Here is a 23,737-nt window from a genome sequence, read left to right as displayed (position 1 = left end):
CTTGTACTACATTCAGCAGTTGAAATAAAGAACATGGGCAAATTTAAGACAAGTTAGGGAAGCACATGAAAGAGAATGACAGAATTATTACAGTACAAAAGGAGACCATTCAGCTCATCATGCTTGCACTAGCCCTAATATTTAGTGCATTAAAAAAATCCAATGTCCTCTTTAATGCCTCAATTGAATCCAGCCTTCATCAGATTTCCAGACAGCACAGTCTGGAGAAAAAGTATTTTTTTCTGACATCACCCATGCTTCAGTTGCACATCACTTGTATATCTGTGCCCTTTCATTCTTGTTTCCTTTACAAGTGGGAACAGCTACACCTTATCTAACCTGCCCAGCTCACTCATGATTTTGAAAGTGTCAATCAGAACTTCTCCCAGCTTTCTCTCTTCAGGGAAATCAGTGTCAATTTCTTCAATTTATCCTCAAAACTAAAATTTCCTGTACCCGAAAGGACTCTAGAAAATCACTTCTGAACTCTCTCTCCAATGCATTCGCATTTTTCCTATAATGTGGAGCCCACAATTGTACCCAACACTCCAGCTCAGTTCAACACACTTTACTACCTTGCTTGTGTACTCTCCACCCCTATTAATAAAGTCAAGAATACTGTATGCTTTCTTAACTACTGTCTCAACCTGTACTGCCACCTTCAATGATCTGTGCACACATACAACCCGGTCCATCTGAATCTATATCCCCATTTAGAATTATACTCCCTATTTTGTATTGTCTAACAACATCTACCAAAATTCATCACCTAACAATTCTCTGCATTGACTGTCAGCTGTGTGCATTCCACCAATATATCAATGTCCTCTTTGAGTTCCACGTTGTCCTTATCACAGTTTACAATTTTTCTAAGTTTAATGCACACCAAGATCATTAACATTTATATTTCAGAAAAAGCGAAGATTCCAATACAAACTCATGGGAATTCCATTACAAAACTCCCCCCAGCCTGAGAAATATCAATTGAACATTACTCTGTATTTTCTATCACTCAGCATGTATCCATGTTGCCACTGTCTCTTTTATATCATGACCAACAAGTCTGTGGTGAGGCACATTATCAAATGATTTTCTGGAAATGAATGCATACCACATTAACAGTGTTACATTCATCACCCCTTTCCATTATCCATTCAAAAAACTGCAGCAAGTTAACTGAACATAACTTCCCCGCACACTCTTCCTAATCAACCCATCTTTCTCCATGTGATTACTGATCCTACCCTGAATAATTGTTTCCAAACATTTCTCACTATCGAAGTTAAACTAACTTCTCTATAATTGCTAGAATTAGTTTTACAACCTTTTTTGAACAAGACGATAATGTTGGCAATTCTCCGGTCTGTTGGCACCTCCCTGCAGTCCAGAGAAGACTCAAATATTAATAATACGTTATTAGAAAGGAACAGGATGATGAAATAGGGTGAGAGAAAGTTTGTGAGATGCACAAAAACCAGCACAGACAAGTTGAGCCAAATGACCTATAATTGCATTGTAAATTCAATGCAATTTTACATTGAATTGTAAAATTCAATGATACAATTATTGAATACAATTAGTATTGTATACAATTAGTAACAAAATTCCTTAGGGGAAAACACCCTCCTTGTGGGAAATAAACATTTGAGGCTTAGAAAGAAACAAGAAAGAAAAACAAAGTCACTTCTGGGCCAAGCACATTTAACTTGCATTACAATCTGAGCTGGAAATTATCAGACACGCAAACAGAAATTGCAGGAAAAGCTCAGCAGGTCTGGCAGCAGCTGTGAAGAGAAATTAGAGTTAACATTTTGCATGTGGACCCAAAACATTAACTCTGATTTCTCTTCACAGATGCTGCGAGACCTGCTGAGCTTTTCCAGCAATTTCTGTTTGCGTGTCTGATTCCCAGCATCTGCAGTTCTTTTGGTTTTCATCTGGAAATTGTCAGGCTGGGTATAAATCTGCTTTCTGTATCTTTTTATTTTCCTTTATTCATTCACAGGATGAGGGCATCACTGGTTAGGCCACCAATTATTGCTCATCCTTAATTTTCCAGAGGACAATTAAGAGTCAACCACATTGACGTGGGTCAGACCAGGTAAGGATGGCAGATTTCCTTCCCTAAAGGAAATTAGTGAACCAGATGGGCTTTCCCCAAGAATCAGGGATGGATTTATGGTCATCCTTTGACTCTTAATTCTAGATTTTTATTGAATTCAAATTCCATCATCTACCATCACAGGATTCAAACCTGGTTTCGCAGGACATTATTTGGGACTCTGGCTTAATGGTCCAGTGATAGTACCACTAGGCTATCACCTCCCCTCAAGAAGTGTGGAAAATGTTGCAACAAAAATAAATAACTGAGAGAGGATCTGTCACATCGTTAAATGAATTTGCTTTTAAAAGACACTCAGATAGTTTATTAATCTTCTGCTATTGTTGTATTCAACTGAAGAAATATAAAGAAATTGTATCTTCTGAATATTGAAGTACGTGTTGCCCTACTGAAAGAACCCGAAGAATGTGCTTCAGAAAGTATGTCCTCAATGATTTTGAACCAAATTTACAAATAAAGAGGTCGTTCATTAGCAAAAGAATGTGTTGGATTGAATCACAACTGCAGAAGTTCATTGTCTGGAGAAGGAATAGAGTGGAAGAGTTCTGGCTGTGAGTTAACTCTACAATGCAGTGTGGCTTCTGAGGAAATCAAAAAGTAAGACGCAGAGGTTCACAGGAAACACAAAGCTGATTGATATCTAATTCGTGGACAGCTTACAAATTCAGACCACAAATGTTTTGCAGATTACACAAACTTCACTCTCTCTACCACCAATGCACAATAGCAGTAATGAGTAAAATATTAAGTCACCATGGTCCTCCTGGAACAGAAGACTGCTCTCTCACTACAGAAAGAGAGAGAGAGAGAGACGACTAATAATTGTTCAACCTGAGGCTCACCATGCCTCAGGTGAGGAGGGAGGTTGAAAAGGGAAGTCTTTCAGGGTAACCTCAGCCAATGCAGAAACTGAATCCATGCTGTTGGTATTATTCCGCATTGCAAGCTAACTCAGCTAAGTGGATGAATACAGTGTGTTTCACTTTAAATTTGGTAATTTGACCAATTGAATTGCATCTGGAATGCAACATTTTACATTTACCTTTAAAATAAGACTACTTTCTGAATATTTTGAAGGGGATTGGCCTGGTCCAGAACACTATCTACAGCACATCGATAACAGTGGTTCAAGAAGGCAGCTCACTACCACAAGGGCAACTAGGGATAAGCAATAACTGCTGGCCCACTGCAATATGCACATCCCAAAAGTGAATAATAAACTGCCCACATTTGGTACAAATGAACCAATAAAGAATGCAATAAACGCAGTACATAAAACATACAAGGCGACCATAGTTGGATGGCAATGCCAAATACATACAAACATAGAAAATGGGAGCACAATGAGGCCATGTGGCCCTTCGAGCCTGATCCACAGATTCACTATCCTCTGAGGGAAGGAATTCCACCTCATTTCTGTCTTAAATCAGCGACTATTATTCTGAGATTATGACCTCTGGTCCTAGATGCTCCTATAAGGGGAAATTACTTTTCTGCATCTAACCTGTCAAGCCTCCTACGAATCTGTTATGTCTCATGTTAACGAAAGTACGTTATTGTGCACATGGTGAATATGAACTGGTTTGAAAGTGTTTTTTTTCCTTCTGTGAAGGTTGATGGCAAATTTTCCATTTGAATTTACAACACTTGCACTTTCAGTTTTGATCACAAAGGAAGTAAACACTTATGGCCCACTTTCCAAACATTTTTAAAAGAGAGAGATAGCATACATAAAAGGCTTATTTTGGGTATTTTGCGATGAAGGAAATAATACATTGGCCTTCATAACGAGAGGATTTGAGTATAGGAGCAGGAGTGTCTTGCTGCAATTATACGGGGCCTTGGTGTGAACACATCTGGAGTATTGTGTGCAACTTTGATCTCTTTAACCGAGGAATGATGTTCTTGCTGTAGGGAGAGTGCAGTGAAATTTTACTGGACTGATTCCTGGGGTGGCAGGATTGACAAATGAGGAGAAGTTAAATCAATCAGGATTATATTCACTGGACTTCAGAGAAATGAGGAGGGATCTCACAGAAACCTGTAAACTTCTAACAGGACATGAGAGCTTAGATGCACAAAGGATATTTCCGATGACGGGAGAGTCCAAAACCAAGGCTCACAGTCTGAAGTAAACCATTTAGGACCAAGATGAGGAGCAATTCCTTTACCCAGAGTATGGCAAGCCTGTAGAATTTGCTACCCCAGGAGGCAGTCAGGGCCAAAACATTTCATGATTTCATGAAGGATTTGGATACAGCACTTGGGACTAAAGGGATCAAAGGTGTGTCAGACTGAAGGCCTGTGACTAGTGGTGTGCCTCAGGGATAGGTGTTGGACCCATCACTGTTTGTTATCTATATCAATGGCTTGGATGAGAATGTACAAGGCATGTTTCGTAAGTTTGCAGATGACATTAAACAGGTGGTATCGGTGGAGAATGAGGAAGGATAGCAGAAATTGCAGCAGGACCTTAACCATCTGGGGAAGTCAGCCAAGAAATGGCAAATGGAGTTTAATATAGATAAGTGTGAGGTCATGCATTTTGCAAAGTCAAATCAAGGTAGGAGTTTCATGGTGAATGGTAGGACTTAAGGAGTGTAGTAGAACAGAGGGACCTTGGAGTTCAGATGCACGGTTCTCTGAAAGTGGAGTCACAGGTAGACAGGGCAATTTGCCATACTGGCCTTCATCAGTAAGGACATTGAGTACAGAAGTTGGGAAGGTATGCTGCAGTTATGCAGAATGTTGGTGAGGCCACAATTGGAGTATTGTATCCAGTTTTGGTCACCTTGTTATAGGAAGAATGTTATTAAACTGGAAAGAGTGCAGAAGAAATTTACAAGGATGTTGCCAGGACTCAAGGGTCTGAATTATAGGGAGAGGTTGGACAAGCTAGGACCTTTTTTCTTTACAGTGTAGGAGACTGAGGGGAATTTTATAGGAATATATATGATCATGAGAGGCATGGATTGGGTGAATGCACTCAGTCTTTTCCCAGGGTTGGGGAATCGATGACAAGAGGGCATTAGTTTAAGGTTAGAGGGGAAAGAATACAAGGGAACCTGAAGGGCAACTTTTTTACACTTAGTGTGGTACACATATGGAATGAGCAGCCAGCGGAAGTGGTTGAGGTGGGAACATTAACAACATTTAAAAGGCATTTGGACAAATACATGGATAAGAAAGGATTAGAAGGATATGGGCCAAGTGCAGGGAAATGGGGTTAGCATAGACGGACATTTTGGTCGGCATGGACCAGTTTGGGCTGAAGGGCCTGTCTCTGTGTTGTAGGACTCTACGACTCTGTGATTTGGGGAAAGAAGAAGTTGGATGATCAGCCATCAACGGCAAAGTCATTCCAAGGGTCAAATGACCCCTGCCTGCTTTAGTTTCCATGTTTCAGGTTGCTATGTTTCCAGTGTTACCACATTGAAAAAAGAAAGTTAAAAATCACACAACACCAGGTTATAGTCCAACAGGTTTAATTGGAAGCACACTAGCTTTCGGAGCGACGCTCCTTCATCAGGTGATTGTGGAGGGCTCCATCGTAACACAGAATTTATAGCAAAAATTTGCAGTGTGATGTAACTGAAATTATACATTGAAAAATTGATTGTCTATTAAGCCTTTCATCTGTTAACAGACAATCAATTTTTCAATGTATAATTTCAGTTACATCACACTGCAAATTTTTGCTATAAATTCTGTGTTACGATCGAGCCCTCCACAATCACCTGATGAAGGAGCGTCGCTCCGAAAGCTAGTGTGCTTCCAATTAAACCTGTTGGACTATAACCTGGTGTTGTGTGATTTTTAACTTTGTAGACCCCAGTCCAACACCGGCATCTCCAAATCATGAAAAAAGAAAATACTGGATAACCTATGAGTTATTGTTAAAATCAAGCCCAACACATTGGTTTTCAAAGTGTGATGGTGATGGACAATTCTCACTATCATGGCATGTTTGGCACTTGAGTGTGACTTAAAATACAGCGGCTGAGATAAGCAGATTAGCAGAGGAAGGGAAAATGGGATTCAAGTTGCTTTTACTTCTGCCTCAACTTTTTTAGCTCCAAGAACTGCTGCTTATTTTGCTAAAGGAGGAGGTGGTTAATAGGTGAGTATGTGGTAAGTGAGTAAGATTTGCTCTTTTCCTAAGGTTCAAAATATGATAGCAACCATTAGTAAATATGAAATTAAAATACATTCAATAGTTCCTGAAAACATTTTAAGAAACATTTGGCTAAGTCAAATATGGGTTCATTACAGACAGAGTCAAGAGAATTTATTGTTTGGAATAAAGAAACAGTAGTGAAGCTAAATGATTGTATTTCATCTATTTTCACTGAGGAAGATACAAGAAATTACCCAGAATTATAGATGCAAGTGACTAGGGAGAATGAGAAGTTTAAGGAAATTAGCATCAGTAGGGAGATTGTTTTGGAGAAATATTTGAGACTGAAAGTTGTAAAGTACCTGGGACCTGATATTCTTGAAATACCCCAGAGTATTGAAGGAGGTGATGATAGAGATAGTCAATACATTGGAGATTATCTTTCCAAATTCGATAGATTGTGTAATGATTTTTACAGATTGGAAGCTGGCAAATGTCACCCCATTATTTAAGAAGAGAATGACTGAACACAGAGAATCACTGACCTGTTAGCCTTACATCCAAAGTAGCAAAAAGATAGAATCTATTACAAAGAATTTGAAACAAGTACACTTTGGCAGTATTGATCTGATACAGCATAGTCAGATGGATTTGTAAATGCGAAATTGTGTTTGACTAACTTGTTAAACATGTTTTGAGGATGTGACTAACAAAATGAATTATGCGGAACTTCCTTCTTTGCCCTGCCTTTGTTATCAGGACCAACATGGACCATGATGCTGGATCTTTTCCTTCCCTCTCCAGCTGTGAGTCTCTAAGCAAAACCAAATGGCACTGTTGCCTGTCCTGGTGCCAGGGTTCTGGGCATCATCTTAGGACTGAAGTGGACCTTGAAGGGGGAGGGGAGGATCCAGTGTTGTGATCTAGTAGGTGCCAGTGACATAAACAGAACAAGAAAGCAGGATTTGGACAGTCAGTGTGAGGAGCTAGGCACTAAATCAAGAAGCAAGACCCCAAAGACTATAACCTCTATTATTACCTGAGCCATGAGTAAACAGGTACGGTGCACATCAGATTAGAGAGATGGATGTGTGGCAGATTAGAGAGATGGATGAGTGGCTCAAAGACTAGTGTGGGAGAAGCAGGACCTGGTTTGTAAAACACTGGCACCAGTAATGGAGAACATGAGATCTACTATAGCCTGGTCTTTGGTCAGCTCCAGAACCTGCTGTTCTAAGAAACTATATCTAAAACATTTAATGAACTTTACAGCAAGGCTACCATTGCCCAACTGACAATTCCTGTCAATATGTAGATTAAATTGCCCATAATTATTGACGTGCTTTGCTGACAAGCTCTCATTATTTCTTCCTTTATGCCCTGCCCTGCTGTGTGGTTGCTAGTTGGACCCTGTACAGATAATAATAATTAATGATCTCATAGCAAAGGCACGATAATATGATTAAATTTTGCCGTATGTTAGAGAGAGGAGGGTTCTGTGATGTTCTTTGATTTGAATAAGCACAATTATAAGGATGTGAAAGCAGAGCTGGCTAAAGTGAATTGGTGAAATAGGTTAAAGGATAGGTCAACAGAAATGCAGTGACAGATATTTAAGGTCATATTTCAAAATATACCGAATAGATATGTTCCAAAGAATGGGAAATATTTCAAGGGATGGACCAACCATCCATGGTTAAATAGAAATGCTAAAGTTAGTATCAAACTTAATGACAAAGTATATAACTGAGCAAGGGAGTTTTAATGGTGCAGTAGTAGGGCCCTCATCTCTGAGCTAGAAGGCCCAGATTCAAGTTCCACCTGCTCCAGTGGTGTGATATAACAACCCTGAACAGGCTGATGCAAAATATCCATAAATGTGCAAAGATAGATGGCATGTCAGAGAATTGAACAGGATATAATAGAAATCAAAGAATGATCAAAGAAGTTAACAAAGGACGAAAGGTTAGATTTTGAAAGCCAGGTTGAAATGTGAAAACAGACAGTTCAAGTTTCTATCGACATTTAAAGAAGAAATGAGTCAACAAAGTGAGTGTTGATCCTATAGAAAACAAGACTGGAGAACTGACAATGGAAAATAAGAAAATTGCAAATGACCTGAATAGGTATTTTGCAGAGTCTTCACAACTGACGATGCAAGTAATATCCCAGAAATGGAAGGGAGAGAGGAGCTCAGGAAAATCAGAATCATGAGAGAAGTATTACTGAGGAAATTATCGGAGCTGCAGGCTGATAGGATGGATTTCATCCTAGGATCTTAACAAAAGTGATTAGTAGACGGTTGATACGTTTCTTTGTAAAACTCACTTGATTTGGGATAGTCACATTAGATTAGAAGAGACTAAATATTAACTCCTTTATTCAGAAAGGGAGGGAGACAGAAAGCAAGAACTACAGACTAGATAGCTTAACATCTATCATTGAAGAAATATTGGAAGCTATTATTAAAGAAGATATAAATGGGTATTTGGATACGTTCAAGGTAATCAGCTAGAGTCAACATGATTTTGTGAAGGGGAAATGATGTTTCATCAAACTATTCCTGAAACTCTTTGAGGAGGTAACATATTCTGTGTATAATGGAGAATTGGTGGTTATATTGTACTTAGATTTCCAGCTTATTGTTGCATCAAAGAATACTGAGGAAAATAAAATATATTACTGTAACAGTTGGCATATTGACGTGACTAGAAGATTGATATATTTACAGGAAGCAGTGATTAGGTATAATTGTACTTTTACAAATTGGTAAGATGTAACAAGTGGTGTGCCACAGGGTGTACTGGGACCTCAATTGCACAATTTATATAAATGACTTAGATAGAGGTGCAGAAGTATGGTTGTCCAATTCATTGTCAGAACAAAATAGGAAAGAAAGTAAATTATGAAGAGAGCACAAACAGGCTATAAAATGATACTGATAGGTGAAATTAGTTGGAAACAATGTGGCAATGTTTAAGAGACATTTGGATGGATACAGGAACAGGAATGGTTTAGATGGATGTGGCCAGGAGCAGGTGGTTGGGACTAGCTTAGTTTGGGATTATGTTCACTGGATATTTACACTCCAGTGTTGCAGTTGTGACTTCCAATAGTGTCTTTTGTCCTCCAAATGGGTCTGGTTAGACTGAAGGATCTGCTTCCATGCTGCACAACTCCATGACTCTGTGACTATGAAAGAAATGTCATAACAATAAGGGGTGATGATAGAGGCATCTTTGTAGTCATGACAGATGGGAGGAACTGGTGAAATCAAACATGAGATAGACAGAGAGGCAATGCAGGTTGGGTGCAGGATCTCTCTTTTCCCGTATCCCTCCTGGGTACATCTCCTTTCAGATTAACCAAGGAACAGACCTGCCCAAAACACAGCCTCCTACCATGAAGGATACCAGATGGAGAAGGAAATAATTGTGAATACCTGTTAACAGTGGGCTAACAGGCCACAAAACTCATTCAAATCTAGCTATGTAAGCTTTTAAATGTTTGTGAGAAGATTTGTAGCTCGGGTGCTCGTTGTTGTGGTTCTGTTCGCCAAGCTGGGAATTTGTGTTGCAGACGTTTCGTCCCCTGTCTAGGTGACATCCTCAGTGCTTGGGAGCCTCCTGTGAAGCGCTTCTGTGATGTTTCCTCCAGCATTTATAGTGGTTTGTAAGCCTGTAATTAAACCACTAAATACTTCTAAAAGTAGTTCATATCTAGCTTCAACATTGAGCCACTGTTCACTGAGCTGAGGCTCCTTTATGTCAAGAGATAACAGAAATTCTGCTTGCAATTTTACTGAAAAAATTTTTACTTGGGCTGACAGATTTGGTTTGAGTAGTATAAGTAGAAATATCTTTCATTCCTGCCTACCAGCATCCTTCACATCAAAGTGTGCACGATTTGACAAAGCGTTTATTTACATTTGAGAATCACATGAATGCAAGTGTTAAAGCAAATGGCTGACAGGAAATCCTTCATCACCTCATCAAAGTGCTTTCTTCCTTTAAGTTGCAGTGAATCACCTTTGCCCACAGCAGGCAGTAATTGGATGAAAAGTCATTTTGTGTTGTTTTATTACAGCAGTATAAAGTCATACAAATGAAGCTCTGAATCATTTCTTAGGCCTGAAGCAGAAAATATTTACACTCCAGTGTTGTAGGTGTGACTTCCAGTAGTGTCTTTTGGCCTCCAAATGGTCTTTGAAGGTCACTTCGTGGCTTAAGCCTTCTGAAGGCTGTGCCAATGTTATGCTTGGCTGTGTTACATCACTGACCAGGAACAAAAAGGAATGCCACAAACTCTGCTCTGATTGGGTGCATTAGAGCCAGAATGCAATTAAAATTCAATGGGCAGCTACCATCTCAATCACAAGTCTGCTTGAAATACGGGCAAAGCTGGAAAAGCAAAATTGCGACGTGGAAACATAGATTAATGACTTGGTTGTTGGTTTTCAGTCAGAACTGGTTTTGAAACATTTCAAACATTCCTGCTACTTATTCCCAGCTTTTATAGTGCTTCCCTGTGGAAAAGGAAGGAAAGAAATTGGAGGATACAGCCATACCGGCTTTATACTCTGCCAGCTGTTCAGAGAGGAACACAGTTTGGGATTGTTTGGCAGCCAATATTATGTTTACAATAATAATGAAAAATGAACCAAGTGTGGGATCAGCCGGGGATGTGTCAGTCTCCAATGTATCATATCTTTCTTGGAAAGGCAGCATGGGGTAGGGAGAGAAGTACCATTATTAAATGCTTTATTTCACTATCTTTTAATGCAGGTCCTGGCTAACAGTGTAAGCCAATGGAAAATAGCCATTTCTCAACAATTGGTTTCTGACACAAGACATCCTACACCAGAAAACTGCTACAATTCCAAAGCCGCTTACTATATCCAGATCTCGCTCATCATGCAGTTTCATGTTCACAGTGCCGTTATTTACAACCTTGAAGAAGTGAGTTGAAAATCTCACGATGACTCAAAAAATTCTGAATGACTCATTTGAAAGGGGAAAAAAGCACACTGTCATAACGGAGTGCTTCACCTTATTTGTGGCAGGGAGTATCTTCAACATAAACTATCACCAGTTCATTAAAAGAGTTTTCATTGTTTGATCAGTTATGCAAGAAAAAGCTCAATGTTTTGGAGTGCAGAATATTCAAGACACATGACAGGACCATGGCGGGAGAATGAGTAATTAAATAATTGAATGACTTCTGTATGGAATGAGACCATTTGACCCGTCAAGTCCATGCTGTCTCTCTGCAGGAGCAATCCAGCAATGCCACTGCCTTGCCTTTCCTCTATAACCCTGCAAGCCCTTTTGCATCCAATGCATATCTAATTCAATTTTGAATCATATGCACATATATCGAAATATTAAGGGATGGAATGGGTTTTGGCCTTAAAAGCAATATGGATGATGGTGCTGTTGTAGCCCATGTTGCAACCCAGCCCACAATTAGAAAAGGTTTCACCTGACATTACTCAAGTGCAGGATGGACAAGTGAGCAGGAACAAACTCATGGAATGCTGGAGAAACTCAGCAGGTCTGACAGCATCTGTGGAGACAGAGAGAACCTCTAAGGGGGAAAAGCCATTGATATATGGAACTGTCAGTGAGACCAAGAGATGAGCATTGATCTTCCATCCATAGTGGAGCAAAGCCATGTGCACTTTTGATGCATTCACAATTTTATCAAAACTTTTCTCCTACTGTTTACTTGCCCAGTTTGACTGTGAGTACATTAACAAGTAGTTGGAAACAACTTCAGTTGCAGTACACTGTAGAGGGCTTGATGTTCTTTGCAGGGCCAATACATAAATATTCTTGGAGTCGTAGAAATTGGACGCTCACCTCTGTGCAACTGAAAACATGAAAACCAACAATAGCTTAAATAAAAAGGACAAAACTCGCAAATATTTAACAGTGAGAATGAACTTCCTATTGCCACAACTTAATATAAAGACTAAGATTAATTGAGGGATCGGTAAGTTCAACTTTGACATCATTTGATTTTAAATAGTTTTTGCAGAGGGTGAGGGAAAATTGCACATTTCTGTTGTTTATAACTAAGTCACTTTCTGTGCTGAAGGTGCTGACTTTACCCTGAATTTGACTTGGTGAGCAGCTACCGTCCTCCAGACTCTCATTCAGATGCATATTCCACATGCAAATGTTTGGATGCAGATATACCCGAAGCTATTAGTTCAACTTCAGTAACTGCTGGTTACAACATGAAACCGTCAGATCTTTGTTAAACTGTACACAGGCCTCAGGTCAACAAACATTCCTGTGTCCTGTGGCAGAATCCTACACATGGAAGCTTTCAACAAATTCCTCTTCTCACTAGTTTTGACATTAAGAAAAGAAGTACTGTTCTCTCATAATCTCATCAGTGGTCCCTACAGATGAGGATGAGTCTCTTCCACTCTCAGGGTGAGTCCGTAGATGGCTACATAGACTGATGAGGTTTCCGCAGGCTCTATTACACTTCGGGCAAAACATGGTGGTGGGAAGGGTGGATGGAGCATTGGTGTGGTAGTATGCTCCTTACTCTGTTTTCTCCTGGCTTCCACTTTTTCCTGACAGCAAGTCTCAAGATGTTTGACGCCTTCTCCAATGCTCCTCCTCCAATTTGGACAGTCTTGGGCCAATGATTCCCAGTTGTCTGTGGGAATGCCGCACTCACTAAAGTCGAATTGATAGCTTTGGATATATCTGCATCCAAAAATTTGCATGTGGAATATGCATCTGAATGAGAGTCTGGAGGATGGTAGCTGCTCACCAAGTCAAATTCAGGGCAAGGTCAGCACCTTCAGCACAGAAAGCAAGTTAATTATAAACAACATAAATTTGCAAGTGAGGCCTTGATGGTATCCCTGAAGCGTTCCCTCACAACATTAGAAAGAGTGCCCACACCAATTCTATTAATATAAGAATTCTCACGCGACCAGAATTACACTTCAGAATCCCAGGTTGTCCTTTTGGTAGAGGGTCTCAGCTAATATACAATCATATCAGGCTTTTTTACTTCCATCATGGGATGTGAGCATTTGCTGCCCACCCCAAACTGCTCTTGACAAATTGGTGCTAAGCTGTTTCGTTGAACTGCAATTACCATTTGGAGCAATGCATGCCATGAGCTGCATTATGCAAATGCAAAACATCAGCAGGTGAGACCCATCTGCTTAATATCTACGCAGTTTCCAACAGGCGGGCAGGTTTAAAATGGACCCTAGTGTTTACCTGCTTTCAACAATGTCTGAGTACATCCACAACCACCCAACTGCCAAAACGAATCCTCATTCCCACCTGCAATCAGCATGTACTCACATCAGGGTGGTAAAAACAAGGACTGCAGATGCTGGGAACCAGAGTCTAGCTTAGAGTGCTGCTGGAAAAGCACAGCAGGTCAGGCAGCATCCGAGGAGCAGAAAAATTGACGTTTCGGGCAAAGGTACTTCATCATCTATTCCTGATGAAGGGCTTTTGCCTGAAACGTCAATTTTCCTACCCCTCGGATGCTGCCTGACCTGCTGTGCTTTTCCAGCACCACTCTAGAGTCATAGAGTCATTGAGATGTACAGCATGGAAACAGACCCTTCGGTCCAACCCGTCCATGCCGACCAGATATCCTAACCCAATCTAGTCCCACGTGCCAGCACCCGGCCCATATCCTTTCAAACCCTTCAAACCTTTCCTATTCATATACCCTTCCAAATGCCTCATAAATGTTGCAATTGTACCAGTCTCCACCACATCCTCTGGCAGCTCATTCCATACACGTACCACCCTCTGCGTGAAAAAATTGTCCGTTAGGTCTCTTTTATATCTTTCCCCTCTCACCCTACAACTATGCCCTCTAGTTCTGGACTCCCCAACCCCAGGGGAAAGACTTTGTCTATTTATCCTATCCATGCCCCTCATAATTTTGTATGATTTGGACTACGATCGAGCCCTCCACAATCACCTGATGAAGGAGCATCGTTCCGAAAGCTAGTGTGCTTCCAATTAAACCTGTTGGACTATAACCTGGTGTTGTGTGATTTTTAACATAATTTTGTAAACCTCTATAAGGTCACCCCTCAGCCTGCAACGCTCCAGGGAAAACAGCCCCAGCCTGTTCAGCCTCTCCCTGTAGCTCAGATTCTCCAACCCTGGCAACATCCTTGTAAATCTTTTCTGAACCCTTTCAAGTTTCACAACATCTTTCCGATAGGAAGGAGACCAGAATTGCACACAATATTCCAACTGTGGCCTAACCAATGTCCTGTACAGCCATAACATGACCTCCCAACTCCTGTACTCAATGCTCTGACCAATAAAGGAAAGCATACCAAACGCCTTCTTCACTATCCTATTTACCTGCGACTCCACTTTCAAGGAGTTATGAGCCTGCACTTCAAGGTCTCTTTATTCAGCAACACTCCCTAGGACCTTACCATTAAGTGTATAAGTCCTGCTAAGATTTGCTTTCCCAAAATGCAGCACCTCACATTTATCTGAATTAAACTCCATCTGCCACTTCTCAGCCCATTGGCCCATCTGGTCCAGATCCTGTTGTAATCTGAGGTAACCCTCTTCGCTGTCCATTACACCTCCAATTTTGGTGTCATCTGCAAACTTACTAACTGTACCTCTTATGTTCGCATCCAAATCATTTATGTAAATGACAAAAATTAGAGGGCCCAGCACCAATCCTTGTGGCACTCCACTGGTCACAGGCTTCCAGTCTGAAAAACAACCCTCCACCACCACCCTCTGTCTTCTACCTTTGAGCCAGTTCTGTATCCTAATGGCTAGGTCTCCCTGTATTCCATGAACCCTAACATCAGCTTAACAATTTATTTGCACCTCAAGTAAGTTCCTGGCATGTTTAAACAATAAGATTGACACCACTGCATTGAAAATGAATTGCAAACAAGGCATGACTTTACAGCTTTCATTTACCAAACTGCATTGCACAAAAGGACATTTATGCAACTTGAGCAGCACAGTGGCTCAGTGGTTAGCACTGCTGCCTCACAGTGCCAGGGACCCCGGTTTGATTCCATCCTTTAGGTGACAGTCTGTGTGGAGTTTGTACATTCTCCCCGTGACTGCGTGGGTTTCCTCTGGGTGCTCCAGTTTCCTCTCACAGTCCAAAATCCAAGTTAGGTGGATTGGCCATGCTAAATTGCCCACAGTGTCCAGAGATGTGTGGGTTGGGTGGATTAACCATGGGAAATGTAGGGATAGGGTAGAGGTCTGGTAGGATGCCCTTCAGAGGTCGGTGCAGACTTGATGGGCCAAGCAGCCTTTTTCTGCACGATAGGGATTCTACGATGTAGGGAGAAATTATACTGTCAGGGATGGATTGAACAGGCTTAAACTCTTTTCTCTGGAGAAAGTGGAGAGGTGACTAAAAAGAAGTTTTGGAAAGTGTATTGAGTCTGTTTCCACTGCACTTTTAGTGCATCCAGCCAAGAAAAGAAAACTGTTACAAAATTCTTCCTTAACTCCACCCTAGAGTGTATCTTAAATCTCTGTCCTCTTCTTACAATCCCTTCTACCAGTGGAAACAAAGTGTCCCCATCAACTCCATCAACACACCTCATCATTTCAATTACATTTCCTGACTCATCTCTACTCCAAAAAGCAAAGGCACCTACACGTCTGGTCTCTCCACCTAACTTACATCCTCAACTGTGGTACCATATTGGTACATCTCCTCAGTGGCCTTGACATTCCCATGATGTGCAGTGCCCAGAATTAAACAAAATCTTTCAGCTAAAGTTTAACAAGTGATTGATGAACTTTTGTCACAACTTCCTTGATTCTGTGCTCTGTGTCTTCGCTAATAAAGCTCAGGAGCTTGTATTCTATCTTAACAACTTGTCCTGTCATCTTCAAAGGTTTATACATGACCCCAGGTTTCTTTGTTCCTGCACCTATTCTTGTTTTTACGTGGTCAAAAGTCATAAAGAGAAACTATACAATTATATTAATGAGCCCATACAAAGGACAGTGAATGTGTTCTATGTTATCCATCACGTGCATAACAGCCTGAAGCCTGAAATCAAGTAAAAGAAAATTACAATATGTCATTAAGCAGTCTGACATTTGATTTCTTTTGTGGCCATTAGTCTTTTTTTTACTCTCTTTTGAACATCTCATTAGTGTGCTCATCAAAGTACAAGATATCAATGATCAGGATGAAGCTTCTCTCTATTTCCAGCGTTCAATTTCAACTAGACTCAGGGCATAAACTAGGGGATAGCTAGCCTCATCAATGTAAAAAGTGTAAGAAATACAGGAGATAAGTCAAAACATCCAGGTAAATAGCATCAAGCTTAAGCAATATCCAAGCAAGCCTTTTGAGGTGGTTATGTGCTAAGAAGGGGGAATGGTTGTGTGGAGAGGGAGTTGCTGACTGCAGTAATTTGAAGAGATAGAATCAGCCTCATAGCAGCTACACTTCTTTGCCTTTAAGCCTTTTACTGATGATCAGGATTAAGCAGCCTTGAACATGGGCATGTATAGTATCAAAGTGGCTTGAACAAATACTGAAGGTGGAAGTCCATGATACATATAGAATAGAGTCCCTACAGTGTGGAAGCAGGTCATTTGGCCCATCAAGTCCACATCAATCCTTCTAAGGGCATCCCACCCAGACCCACCCCTATCCTGTAACCCTGCATTTCCCATTGGCTCGCCCACCTGGCCTGCACATCCCTGGACACTATGGGCAATTTAGCATGGCCAATCCACCCTAACCTGCACATCTTTGGACTGTGGGAGGAAACCAGAGCAAGTGAAGGGAACCCTGCAGACATAGGGAGAATGTGCATACTCCACACAGACAGCCACCCAAGGATTGATTCAAACCCAGGTCCCTGGTGGTGTGAGGCAGCAGTGCTAACCACTGAGCCACCATGCCACCCTAATACAGCTAATCAATCAAGTATGATTTTCAATGGAAACTCTTGGAAGATATTGTCAAAGAGCTGAGAATGTGTGTTGTTGTATCCAAGATTTGGCATTGTGGGGATGCAATCAGTTGTGCTAAATCCTTGAATTAAAATTTTCAAGCTATTAAGTGGAACAGATGGGGTAGATAGAAACTATCTCCATTAATTGAGGAGACTCGAACCAGGAAACATAGTTTAAAAGTTCTGTTCATTAGTCTCTTCATCTTGTGCAAAAATAGCAACAGAAATTTTACAGCAGCACATAGATATGAATTATTCCATGACATTCTTAAACGTGATAGTCAGCGGTTCATCAAAACAAATATTGCACCAACCTTTAAATAGCCACGTAAATTACACTGACATGAACACACACGTATCACTCTTCTCACCTCCATTGTGGCTTCCTATTTTGTCTGCATTATGTTCCACTGGATGCAGTAATGGTACAACCGTACCTTGGTCTGGTTTTGTGTAAGTTAGAATAAGTTTATCAATGTTGCTGAAAAACTGAGGCGGAATTCCTTCCGATGTCTGTTGAGTGAAAGAGTAAAATAACAATAAATTAGATTACGATATCTGATACTGAAGTGTAAGTCAGCTGGGGTGCTCAATCTCTCCAGGTTGGCTGTTAACTAACAGAACGCAGCAGCTCCCAAATCAATTTCTTTAAACATCTAGAAATATAAGGATCAATGATTGTATGGGAACATAAACTCCACGCATCCTTCCAAATCATATATCACTCCAGTTTGGATATAGAATCCCTAAAGAGGGAAAAGAGGCCATTTGGCCCATCAAGTTCACACTGACCCTCTGAAGAGCATCCCATTCAGACCCACCCCCAAACCCTATCCCTGTAACTTTGCATTTCCCATGGTTAAACCAACCATCCTGCACATCTCTCAACACTGCAGGCAATTTAGCATGGTCATTCCGCCTAACCTGCACATCTTTGGACTGTGGGAAGAAACTGGAGCACCCAAAAGGAACCTACACAGACATAGGGAGAATGCGCGAACTCCACAGACTGTCGGCTGAGACTGGAATTAAACCCAGGTCCGTGTGAGGCAGCAGTGCTAACTACTGAGCCACTGTGCCATCCATATATGTCACTGTTCTGTCATAGTCTGTGAGTCAAAATCCCAGAAACCTCTACTTAACATCAACCCCAAAGAGCTGTCAGAGCTTAGTCATTGTGCGTTTAAAGTTGTGATTGACTTATCTCTAAATGCCAACAATGTAAAGGAATGTGGGGAAAAGACATTGAAGTGAATGATCAGCCATGATTGTTTTGAATGGCAGAAGAGGATTCAACAGGCTGAATGACCTACTTCTGTTATTATGTTCCCCTCGAACATATCTTCAACACCATAGACTGCAGTGGTTCAAACAGAAGCATAATGGTGATGGGTAATAAATGCCAGATTTACCAGAGATACTCATACTAGAAGTTATTTTAAATGTCAGAGAGACTACCAAGAATCACATATATGCGATACTGATCATACATTATAGAGTAAATCAGTATGGCCCAGTATATTGCTATGTCCTGAGATATTGCATTCTGTATATTGTTTGGTAACTTACCATTTTCTTACAGCAAGCAAGTGAGATAAATATATCGTGCCAGAACACAGTCTGCTATTTACATTCGGAAGATATTCACTTGGCACTTGAATTTAAGAACAGTTTTAATGACTTAATCTCTTTTAGTTCAAAACAGGAAAAGAATCTGCAAAGCTATTCTCAGGGTGCGCTGTTGAAAAGTTATTTAACTCTCCTCTGGAACCAGTTGTTGTGGAATTCAGTTTTTATTTCTTCTTGGCTAAATCTGTCCTCACGTGCAATAACAAATCTCTTAAGATTTCTGTACTGCACCAATTCAAGCCTTCTACAACTCCTTGATCTTCATCACTATACCTTTCGTGGCCATTCTTCCAAACACCTTTCCCTAATTTCTGGAATTCCATCTCTTGGCCTCTCCACATCTCTGCCTCCATCTCTTCTTCAAAACATACTTGCTTGATCAAGCTTTTAATCACTAATCTAATGTCTCCTTCAGTGCCTTATCCAGGTCGATACTTTTTGAGCTTCTCACTGAGGTAAGTGTTGGTTGCAAGTCCTCTGCACCCTTTTTAACCTGTTGCCATGGAATCCCTAAGTGTTGGAAGCAGGCCATTTGCCCCATTGAGTCCACACTAATCTGTGAAGAGCATCCCACCCAGGTCCATCACTCTAACCCTGTATTTCTCATAGTTACCCACCTAACCTGCACATCCCTGGATAATTTATCATGATCAATCCACCTAACCTGCACAGCTTTGGACTGTGGGAGGAAACCAGAGCACCTGGAGGAAACCCACATGGACACAGTGAAAACAAGCAAACTCAACATAGTCACGTAAGGGTGGACTTGAACCCTGACCCCTGGCACTATGAGGCAGCAGTGCTAACCACTGAACTACCATGTTGCTGTCTGGGATCCTGTCTTTAAAAGGTGTCCCCATTAAATGAAAATCCAATTTTCTGGAAGCCACAGCAATCATGGCCATTTCAAAGGGTTGAGTGGAATTTAATGGGGCCCTTTCAAATGTGTTGGGAGGTGAGGTGAGCAGGGAATCAAGAAGGCAGATGGGGGATGGTGTGCCCATCATCTTCCCAATGCTTCAGAATTTTATCAGTGGTGGAGAAGATGAAGGACCACCCTTCCACACAAAGATCAATTGATCTCAAGCTACGAGAGTCTTTCCCCACTGTCACTGGCACCTTACCAGGAGTGGTGGGGGCAGTGAGAAATATGGTAGCCTGTATGGGCAAAACACACACTCATGCTCCGTGTAAATTGGCTGCCAATTTTTGTACATTACAACAAATGTCTGTATTTAAAACTATCCCATTGATTATGAAGTGCTCTGGGAAACTCTGGGTGAAGAGCACAATGTGAATGCAAGTCTTCCTTTCTTCTTTCTACATATGCAGAGAATGTCCAGTGAGAGTCTGCAACAACCATTTAATAAATGTTGGATGCTGGCACATGCACTTCATTTTGCTGATAGATAAGGACAACTCCATCTCAGCCAATTGGGGATTCTAAGTCAATCTAGTAGATGATGAGTTATTGCTTGTGCTCCTGTCCCTTTAAGAAATGGGATCTCATCTCCAAGACGTCTTGATCAATTGTTAAGGTAGGCAGCCCTGCAGTCTCAGCAGTGCTACAGGGAGAAACCAAGAAAGGTGCCAAAGACACCACCTTCAGACCAAGGTAAAGAGGATCAGAGTCACTGGGTTAGATGGGCAGGCTCCAAATGTTTGTGAGGCCAGGGGCAGGTGCTTGGTGGGTGCAAGAGGCTGTTACTGCCAACAGAGTGCCTGTGCCCCAAGACCTGAGCGAGATATCAGCTTTCACCAGCTGGTCTCCTCCTAAATAGCACAAACCCAACCGCTGTTGGTAAATTGCCATGGTGGCAGGAAGAGAACCTGAACCAGCAAAGCAAGTGGTGAGTCCAGAACCAGGGCTCACAGTCTAAGGACACAGGGTAGGTCATTTCAAACTGAGATGAGGAGAAATTTCTTCATCCAGAGAAGTGGTTGAGGCCAAAACATTAAATGTTTTCAAAAAGGAGTTAAATGCAGCTCTTAAAACTATAGGGATCAAAGGATATAGAGAGAAAGCAGGAACAGGGGACTGAATTGGATGATCAGCCATGATCATATTGAATGATGGAGCAGGCTTGAAGGGCTGAATGGCCTACTCCTGCTCCTGTTTCTATAATTTCCTCCAGCCCTATAATTCTCAAGAACATTTGGTGATCTTGGCTGGGAGGGGAACTGTATCCACTGTCCTTGCCCCTTCTGGGTGTTAAAGATTTGGAAGGTTCTGTCCAAGAAGGAGAAAGTGACAACTGCAGATGCTGGAGATCAGAGTCGAGAGTGTGGTGCTGGAGAAGCACAGTAGGTCAGGTAGCATCCAAGGATCAGGAGAATCGACATTTCAGGCATAAGACCTTCATCAGGAATTGTGTCCATCCAGGGATAGCGTGCTCATTGTCCAAGGAGCCTTGGTGAGTTGTTACAGTGTGTCTTGTAAATACATTACTGCCAAGTGCATATACCAATCTGTGACTCGACTAATCATTGAGTCATAGGGTCATGGAATATTCCATGGCACTGTTTGAAGAAGAACAGCAAAGTTCATCCGGAAACCAGGTCACCATTTAACCTTCCACCAACCTCTTTAAAAAGATGATCGGGCTATTTATCTCATTGTTATTCAGGGATCTTGCTCTGTGTAAATTGGCTGCCAACTTTTGTACATTATAACAAATGTCTGTATTTAAAACTATTCCATTGATTATGAAGTGCTCTGGGAAACTCTGGATGAAGAGCACAATGTAAATGCAAGTCTTCCTTTCTTCTTTCTACATATGCAAAGAATGTCCAGTGAGAGTCTGCAACAACCATTTAATAAATGTTGGATATTGGCACATGCACTTGATTTTGCCTGATAGGTAAGGACAACTCCATCTCAGCCAATTGGGGATTCTAAGACAATCTAGTAGATGATGAGCTATTGCTTGTGCTCCTGTCCCTTTAAGAAATGGGATCTCATCTCCACGGAAACCCATTCTTTGGTCCAACCCGTCCATACCGACCAGATATCCCAACCCAGTATAGTCCCACCTGCCAGCACCCGGTCCATATCCCTCCAAACCCTTCCTATTCATATACCCATCCTAATGCCTATTAAATGTTGCAATTGTACTAGTCTCCAAAACTTCCATACACATACCACCCTCTGCGTGAAAATGTTGCCCCTTAGGTCTCTTTTATATCTTTCCCCTCTCACCCTAAACCTATGCTCTCTAGTTCTGGACTCCCCACCCCAGGGAAAAGTCTATTTACCCTATCCATGCCCCTCATAATTTTGTAAACCTCTATAATGTCACCCCTCAGCCGCCGACGCTCCAGGGAAAACAGCCTCAGCCTGTTTAGCCTCTCTCTATAGCTCAAATCCTCCAACCCTGGCAATATCCTTATAAATCTTCTCGAGGGCAGTTTTCCCAGTTTTGGTTCAAGCTGCAGATAGTAGCATGGAGGACATCACCGGATCACCAAGTTTGGGTTTGTCATTGTAGCTGTAATGACTAGGTCAATGCTGGGTTGTTTTTCTATTTTCATTCCTTTTAGAATTGATACAGAGGGATTGCTATACAACTTCAGAGGTAATGTGACTGTTAGCCATATTTCTGTAGGTCTTAGTTACATGTAGGTCAAACCAACTAAGTACAGCAAACTTTTTTCCCTACAGGACACTCAAGGACACTAGATCTTTAGAACAATCATTTCGCTGTCATCATTAAACTGGCTTTTAATTCATTTAATTTTCATTAAATGAATTTTAAATTCCACCAGCTGCCATGGTGGGATTTATCCTCTTAGACTCATGCAACATGGAAACAGACCCTTCGGTCCAACCAGACCATGATCCCAAACTAAACTAGTCCCACTTGCCTGCACTTGGCCCATATCCCTCCAAACATTTCCTACTTGTGAACTTATCCAAATGTCTTTTAAAGGTTGTAACCTGCATCCACCACTTTCTCTGGCAGTTCATTCTACATACAAACCACTTCCCATGTAAAAACATTGCCCCTCATGTCCATTTTAAATATTTCACTTCTCACCTTAAAATTTGACCACGAAGTTTTAAATTGCCCCACCCTAGGGAAAAGACCTTTGTCATTCACCTTATCTATACCCCTCATGATTTTATAAACTTCAATAAAGTCACCCCTCAACCTCCTACGCTCCAATGAAAAAAGTCCCAGCCTTTCCAGTCTATTTTTATATCTCAAACCCTCCATTCCCAGCAACATCCTGTTAAATCTTTTCTGAACCCTCTCCTGTTTAATAATGTCCATCCTGTAACAGGATGACCAGAACTACACAAAGTACTCCAGTAGGGGTCTCACCAATGTCCTGTACTAACTCAATATGACAACCCAACTCCTATACTCAAGATCTGACTAATGAAGGCAAGCATGCTAAACACCTTCTTAACCACCCTGTCTACCTGTGAAGCAAATTTCAAAGAATTATGTACCTGAACCCCTAGGTCTCTCTGTTCTACAACACTACTCAGGGCTCTAACATTAATTGTATAAGTCCTGCCCTTGTTTGTTTTACCAAAATGCAATACCCTCGCACTCCACCTGCCACTCCTTAGCCCATTGACCCAATTGATCAAGATCTGTTTGCAAAATTAGATAGCCTTCCTCCCTGTCCACTATACCACCAATTTTGGTGTCATCCGCAAACTTAGTAACCATGCTTCCTATATTCTCATCCTTCCCCAAGTACTAGCTTCAGCCTCTGGTTTACTAGACCAGTGTCACTGCCACATGACTGTAGGATGCCGCCAATGCTAACTGCCCTGGTAAGCGACTATACACTTCAGCAATGGGCCCAAATTGTGAGATGCTAGTACCAGTTAAAGCTGCATTGCACTGCTAAGGGACAGCCTGAACCACTTAAGAGG

General features: G+C 41.3%; 1 protein-coding gene across 2 annotated transcripts in view; it reads right to left on the bottom strand.

The window, feature by feature from the left end:
- LOC122550908 (SH2 domain-containing protein 1A-like) overlaps positions 1–23,737 on the bottom strand; it is a 56,974-nt gene that overhangs the window by 6,524 nt on the left and 26,713 nt on the right. Inside the window, exons 3-4 of one of the 2 annotated variants that reach the window (XM_043692336.2) lie at positions 17,589–17,730; positions 9,939–12,110 (exon numbers count right to left, since the gene is read on the bottom strand). In XM_043692336.2, the coding sequence (XP_043548271.1) occupies positions 12,097–12,110; positions 17,589–17,730 (156 nt within the window). In that variant the 3' untranslated portion in view covers positions 9,939–12,096. Of the gene's footprint in view, positions 1–9,938; positions 12,111–17,588; positions 17,731–23,737 lie in introns of those variants that run through there. The other variant, XM_043692334.2, reaches the window with a different exon arrangement.

The sequence above is a fragment of the Chiloscyllium plagiosum genome, unplaced genomic scaffold (assembly GCF_037043375.1).
Source record: "Chiloscyllium plagiosum isolate Xiang-an unplaced genomic scaffold, Cpla_swu_hap1 HiC_scaffold_6, whole genome shotgun sequence".
Taxonomy (NCBI): Eukaryota; Metazoa; Chordata; class Chondrichthyes; order Orectolobiformes; family Hemiscylliidae; genus Chiloscyllium; species Chiloscyllium plagiosum.
The sequence above is the reverse complement of the archived record's forward strand: the minus strand, read 5'-3'. Positions and strand labels throughout refer to the sequence as shown.